General features: G+C 45.9%; 1 protein-coding gene across 1 annotated transcript in view; it reads right to left on the reverse strand.

The window, feature by feature from the left end:
• Positions 1 to 7,469, reverse strand: part of LOC149331222 (protein pellino-like) — an 81,686-nt gene extending 74,217 nt beyond the window's left edge. Inside the window, exon 1 of the mRNA XM_089556392.1 lies at positions 7,370 to 7,469. Coding sequence (XP_089412518.1) covers positions 7,370 to 7,392 — 23 coding nt within the window. The 5' untranslated portion in view covers positions 7,393 to 7,469. The remainder of the gene's footprint in view (positions 1 to 7,369) is intronic.
• Positions 7,470 to 7,730: the final 261 nt, after the last annotated feature.

Consider the following 7,730-nt stretch of genomic DNA (forward strand, 5'->3'; position numbering starts at 1 on the left):
ACGCCACCACCCGTTCGGCGCGATGCGGATGCCTTGCCCTTTGAACGCAACGCTTTTTGAGGAAATGGCGCAGTAATTCTCTGTCATCTCGGTGGACACCTGAACCGCACCGTAGAGGAAGGGAGGAAGTGGGAGTCAAAGAAGAAAGACAAAGAGGGCCCGTAATGAAGAAAATGAAAATTGTATTTGAGGAAAGGAAATTACGCAGTAACTGTCTCACATATCTCGGTGAACACCTGTCAAAATTCAGGGGGGCAATTTTTTGACTTAAAGTGTGGTCACTGATGTGTGGTTAAGATGTTAAGCTTCGCCTCTAAGAGTGGAACGTGACAGCGTCTTGCAATGCTGCCAGGGAGTCCAGAGAACGCCATTGCCCATTCGGTTCTACGCCTCGCTCGTCAGTTTTTTGAGGAAAGGAAATGTATATGTCTCTCATATCTCGGTGGACACCTAAACCTCGCTGGAAGGGAAGGGAGGAGGATGGGAGTGAGCGGAGACACCGCATTCATTAGACGTGCCTTTGTTCATTCCAAACCATCAAGCTGGCATGGCCGAGTGGATAGCATGCTCATCTCGCACGCCGAAGACCACGCACGCCGATTCCCTAGCTCGACCAATTTCTTACTCAGTTTTATTTATTTATATGGCCTGACTAGAAAGTTAATTAGGCTAATTGGGTAATTAAGCAATTAACTAAGCTCAGTCCCACTGACTTGAAGCATCACTATACGTTCCCTTCAGTTGGTTGCATGGTTACTAGCCAAAGTACAATTGGCCCCGTTTGAAATTTGCGCACTGTGACGTCTCGGCCGTTTCGACCAATTGAAAAGCGGGACATTTCTGTCGACAACTGCTGCTTACAACGATGAGACATTAAAGGCTTTCGCCTTAAAACAGGCAGCTGTAAACGCATTCATCGTCAAGCTTGGAATTTGTCAACAAAGACACGCATTTGAGAAAGCTAATGCTGACTATGCAGAAAGTATGAGGCATTACAATGATGGGTGGATGCTACCAGAAAAGGTACTAGGCAGGGTACAGCAAAGGTAATGACAATACAAGACACGCAATTAGCATGTAATCATTCTGTGCTAGTGGCCATGCTTCCTGCTGAAGGACATGTGGGAACCCCTGCTTTTGTCCTAATGAAAACAAATTCACAACGTCTGTACGATGCATGCAGTGTTCTTCCCAATAATCTATGCAGAAGTTGGGGCACCTTTTTCCCTATTTCTTTTTGCTTTCTGACAACACAACAGGCACTGTGACATGATGCCGTACAGATTGCAGGCCTTCCTCAAGTAACGACGTAAAGGAGACCACGCACCCAAGCAACAATATAAACAAGTATGAAAAAAAGCAACAATAAGAACTACAGAAATCACGCAGATTTAAACTAGCAACTTCCCCATCCACTCAATCCAAGATTATATTGCAAAATGCCACGACTTCCAGAATAAAAGGCCTCAAGCTGCCTTATTCTCCGTTACGTTATGACCTACAACATGTCTGAACACTTTACCTCAGCTCAAGGCAAGAAAACACTAACAATTCCTGCCTGCAAGGGAAGCAGTCAAAGTTAGTCAGAGACTTTATATGTGGAAAACAAAACCGATAGTACAAAAAAGGAATTACAGGCATGCAATAAATTAGCACCAATTTACCACCCCCACAAACATCAGACAAAATATGTGGTCACTTCTTAGAATGTGCAGTTTCTTACGACACGCGCACTTTCAAGCTGACACCTAACACAAACGCTATTTTCATGAAGATGGGCCCAACAAAAGCCCAGGTTTGATTGACAATAGCAACCATTTTGTTTGTTCCCAAAATAAAAAAAAATATTTCAATGATAAGGAGCACATTATGAACTCTTCATGGAGTTTCCATCTTGCAGGCTTTCATGATCAATTATGCCACCAGACAAAAATCTCGGTTGAGAACCTGCGCCACAAAACTACTCATTTTTTTTTAAATATTTATGCTACACTGCTTAAGTCACAATAAGACCACACCTACTATAGTAAGCAAACTGTTCCTTAGAGAGTGCAAGACAGGTGATTTTAACATCACTCACAAGTTTAGTCTGGACCCATGCAGACCAATCTAGGCACAGACCATCAATCAATCAATACTTGACAAGGCAGGTAAACGTGCTAAAGCACCAAAGAAAAAGAAACAGAGGTGGTCAACTGGCACACTGATGTGGAGGAAATGCAACAGCATTCTTCTTTCACTCATCAATTTATTCCAACTCATATTTTACACAAATTGCATCATCTCCCCATCTCCCATTGTGTCATCTCTGGTTGTTTGTTAACTCCGGCTGTGGTAACTACTCACAACGTGCACACTGATCGATCATGCCAAGTCCTCGTACCACTAACGGCACAGTGGTTGGTTAAGCAATGCAGTCACCCCCCCCCCCCCCCCCCCCCCAACTTCCTGCATGAAATTTCACATACAAATACCATGCTGAACCTCATCGAAGACAAAAGTGCAAGACATGCATGGTTCAAGCAAAACTGCACCCCCCCCCCCTCCCAGCCCCTCCAAAAGTGACCCACAGATTCATCCCTGGAAACAATGCCACTTTTTCGTGTTTTATGATGACAACACTCGATACAATGAGAACCTTTGTTGTGCCCAAGAACATGATACCTTAAAAAAAGGATAACTACTTGTCCAGTTCATTAGCACAATACTGCAATGAATCTCTAAAGTCCTGTCATGCTGCTTCACACTACAGTCTGTGAACTTCCTGACAGCTAGAGCATGTATTCACTGAGCACTATGCCCCGACTACACATAATTTTCATCATAGCAATCCCATGTTTAAGATTCTGTGAACACTATATCTTGCATGACCTGCGGACGTCTGCTTAGCTACCTTTGATGATGTGCTGCTATTCAGTCATGCCTTTGTCACCGAATCCAAAATAATGACAGAAGGCAAGCGCAGCAGAGGAAGGCAGCAAGCCATGTAGGCAGATGAGATCAGGAAGCCTGTGGGAATAAGGCGGCTACAGCTTGCACAGTTACCAGGCTTAACTGAGGGATATGGGGGGAAGCCTGTGTTCTGCAGTGGGCGTAAGTAGGCTGATGATGATGATGAGAAATAACGAGAGAAAGAGACGGCAGCAGAGAATGTATCTCTACTCAAAACAGTAACCCTTGTGCCACAAGGCTTCAGTAGCTAGATATTAACAATCTCAACAGCACACTCACAGTGATTGGACACAATGTGAGAGCAACCGGGCAGATAGTTAACAGAGGATGTCTGTTCAACGAGATTCACGCATGGCTCAAGGAAATGGTTGAGGAACTGCACATGCAGAAGTGCAGAAGTTTGCAGAACTGCATCACCAAAGCAAAAAGGACACGATGTGATGGTGCTGGTCATAGCAGTGTTTGCGTTCTTGCCAAATGGCCCAGACATACATTTAGCAAAGCTGGCGACAATTGGCAAGTCATCAAGCAAGCTGAGCGCCCTGAGATGCAGATGAGGAGATGGGTGCAGTAAAGAATGTAGTGGCAAAAGACAGAACTCTGTCCCCAACCAGAAGGAAAAGACAGTGCTCCAATTGCAGTATCATGGAAGATTATGACCGCTCAGCTTGGAACATGCGCTGATGGAAAAGACCAAAGACGGTGTGAAGAGTCTGTACGATTGAAAGAGAGATTAAGGTTGGCATCCTTGCACAGTACAGAGAGTGACTCTCTTATTGTGCACATCGTTACATCACAGCTGAACAGGCCTGAAGCTGTGCAGCTCTTGAAAGAAATGCTCCTGCACATTTTGTTCACTTCATCCAGATCATCTTCAAACTTTATCTTCATCACTCAGTCTTGCAAAGTGAACAGGAATCAAAACTTTCCCACAACACTTATGAAACACATGACACCAACTCATTCTGAAAACGGGTTCCAAGAAACAAGATATTGAATCTGGCCTCCAGAAGAAACCCAAGTCCAATGTTTGCCACCTTAATGACAAGTCAATTTGCAGATTTCAGGCACCAGACATGAGCAGTGGCATCCCTTATCAGGATATCTCTGTGTACTGTTCTGCAATGTTAAGAGTTCACAAGGAACACAAAATGGTCTGCTGCCAACATAAGCTCATGTTCGAAGCAAGTAAGGCTAAAACACAAGCGAGGTCTAAGCTGACACTTGCATGGCAAGAGCGTACCAAGAGGCAACTTACGTCAAACGACGGCAAAAACACAAGAGCCATTGAAACAGCATATGAAGCACCCATAACAATGTGCAAGTGGCATGCATTTCCCGCATTGTACTCATGCACTCCTCAATTAGACCCTTGTGCCACTATGCTTGCACTACAGCTTGAACTAAAAATTGCGCCTGCATAATTCGCACTAATAATAAAATGTCCACAGTCTATAGCCCTCACTGGCAATGCCTTGCACATGTACTCAATCTGTTCTGCAACAGCGACTTGCCAACAAATCTCCGCCAAAACGAAATGCTGAAACTCAGGCACCCATACCAAAATTTCCCCGTTTCTGCTCAAACAAGAATGGCACTGTGAAGCTGCACATACCTACTCTCGCCAAATACACTGCAACTGATCAAGGTTCTACACAAAAATTACAACATCAACAAAAATCTGCGTTGACACTACAAATCAACCAAGGAAGACCGAAAAGGCGATGATAATCAAGTAAACCTGCCCAGAGAATAAAAAAACAACCAAAATGGTAGCAAGTGGTTTTTTTAAATATCTCAACTCAACCCTTCATGCAGAAACCCAACTGAGTGAAGTCCAAGTGACAACAGTAGTGTAAATGCTATCACCAACCTACGAGAACACATCACATGGTGCCTTAGTGTACATAACTTATGGACTAAAGCCCACTGTTTGAGCACACTAACAAAGCCCTGATAGGGGCACCAAAGAAACCCTGCCCTTTGTACGGGGCTGGATAGCAAATATGTGACAAGACGTGCCTGAGTCGATCCAAGACTTCTGCTTAAGGCTAAGGCTTTTGTCCTCGAGCTGCAGTATATTACAAGCAAATATTCTGTGCACATGCAAGATGGATCACAAACATCGTTTTTTTTCTTTAGCGTTGCATTATGATTGCACCTGTGCTTGTTTTTTGATCATTCTTTGCTATTTCTTGCCCTCTGCTAGGCCCTCAGGAAGCATTACACTGTGAAGAGGGAATCCACTCAATTGGCGTTTTGGCTAACCACAAAAGACAGACACCAAGACAAGCACAATGGGTACTTTACAGCCTTTCACCCGTAAAGAATGCCTACACCTGTTTGCCACTGCAGTACTACCTGCTAAGTGCCAATGTGTCATTGTTACGTCACCAACAGCAAGGCAATGGCCACGGTGAAGGCCAACCTCTACACTGATTTCACCAGCAGCTGCATCCGAAGCAAAGTGACTCTGCTGAAAAAACATCCGATGCAAAGTCAACATTTAGCTGGCTGTGCGGAGCTCACAACTTAAAATGACGAAGTTCAAGAATGCAGTGAGAAAGGTCTTATGACCTAACCGCGTGTATGCATATCTTACTGCTGTAAGCAGTAGTCTGCAGACAGTAAAGACAAAAGTTTTTTGTAGTTTGCTTTTTTTTCTTCTCAAAAAGTACTCCCTATCAGTTACAGGCAAGTTAGACGCTTCATTTAAGGCAAGAAATGTGTCTCAAAAGCAAGTCTCTCATTTCTTTTTTACATACGAGCGCACCTTTGGAGACGTGTCAAACAAGAGTAACGCGAACGAATTGTCTTTTTTTTTTTTTTTCGTTTTACTAACATTTGTAGCTGCACAGGACAGCGACACGAGGGAAACCACAAAAAGGGTGAATAAGCTGGAAGAGGTTTTACCAGTATCGACTCCGTTCACACAAATTACTCATACTTCCTCCTGCTATACACCTCCACATATCTCGGTTCAATATACCAGGTCGTTCGGCAGCGCCGGCTACAAACTGATATCATGCCCAGTCATGTTGCGACGCGTAGGTACCGCGAACTGTGTGATAACCCTCGGAAATCCCCTCGATGGAAACAAGGCAGAAAACAAACAAAACAACAACACAAATCACGAAAAGAGACTTCCAGGGGCGCATCTACGCGCGTCCCACGTGAAAGTAGGAACGCCCGCGCCTAAAAAAAAAAGTAAAACGCAAGATACAAAGGCGACAGCGGCGTCGTTCTTCCGAGGCCGTTACTTTTCCCGTCACGACTGGAGGGCGGCCGAACATGCAAGGCCGACGTTTCGGCGCCGAGCCAAGTTCGATGACCAAAACACACGCCCGAAACCCAGCAGCAGAGACAAGACCCGCAGCGAGATGCGTGCAATCCGAGCTCCCTCGTCGCGGGTCCCGAACACGCCAGCGACGGGCAGGGACTTTGGAACCCTGCCGCTCGTGGGAAAACACACACGACATCGCCGACACACAAGCACCTTTCGAAAGGGGGAGAGAGAGATCTCGCTTCGCGAAAAAGGTGCTCAGTTGGCAAGTCGGCGACTTCGTGTGGTGTGCTGAAACACGCCTCGGAGTAGTGTCCGCGTTTTTTTTTCTCGCCGCGAGATCGGAACGGCGAAAGATAATAAAAAAAGAAAGTGAGCTGGTCAGAACAGCCTTGACTGATTTTTTCGGAGCAGCAGCCACAAGCCCAAACCTGTCGTTGACTGCGAACAGCGCGGCGGCGGCGGCGTATACGATCTCGGGCCTGCAGTCGTCAGACTATTATACAAACCTGTTCAACGCGCTGCGTGTCCCGACAACCGACGTCTCCCACACGCTAGTTTTTTTCGGGGACCCCGACAAAAAACGTGGGTCGCTCGACCAGACGGGAAGACTACAGCTTCGATATCTAGGCGCGAGAAAAAAATCTCGAGCTGAAGCCGTCGCGGAGTGAAATACAACGCCGAGTGAGAAACCGAGATGTGCGCGCGTCGAAACAACCGTGCCAAACGATGTGCCACGGAGGGGGTGAGAATGTTTTTGTTTGTTGTCGCACGAGAGCTTAAAAAAAAAAACGGCGACCTGAGAATGCGTCGCCCACTTCGTGGAATTAGAACTCGAGAACCACATTCACACGATGAGAAATACGGCGGCGTTTCCAGCGGAAACGAAACAAGAAAAGGTGAATAACGCAGCAAGGAGCGGTTTATTATCAAACGACCGTACCGCCGCTAGCTGCTGCTAGCAGCCCAAGCCGAGAGTCGTTGTTCATGTGAAAAGCCGTTGCTACGGCGCCGGTTGCGCGAGGATTCGCAGTGTCGCGCGTAGCAATGGGTGCTCGGACGTTTCCGCGAGCCCAAGGCGACGAAATGCATGCGATTCGAAGCGGGTGAAAAACGCACGAGGCGATAACTTACAGTTTCTGGTGGTCAGGCATCATCCATTATCAACACAAATGTCTGCGTCCGTCGTTACAAGTGCCGCCACCTATGTTTTGTAACAGCTGCCAGAGAGCGCGCCTGACGGCCGCTTGGTGACGCGTCGCGATCGCGTTGCGCCACTTTTTCGAAAAATTACCAGTGATGAAATGTCCTTTTATTCGAAGCGCTATTCTTGAACGAAATGCAACTCTCGTAAATGTTTTGAAAGATACAACAGCCCTTCGAACTGCCGTGTTTCTAATAAATGACCGTGTTTCTAATAAATGAGTTTGTTATATTAACTCTATGTAAATGACACGTTTGCGAAACATTCAGTAATTGAACTTCGTCAGAGCGA

Source organism: Amblyomma mixtum, chromosome 8 (genome assembly GCF_055824585.1).
Source record: "Amblyomma mixtum isolate Tamu chromosome 8, ASM5582458v1, whole genome shotgun sequence".
Taxonomy (NCBI): domain Eukaryota; kingdom Metazoa; phylum Arthropoda; class Arachnida; order Ixodida; family Ixodidae; genus Amblyomma; species Amblyomma mixtum.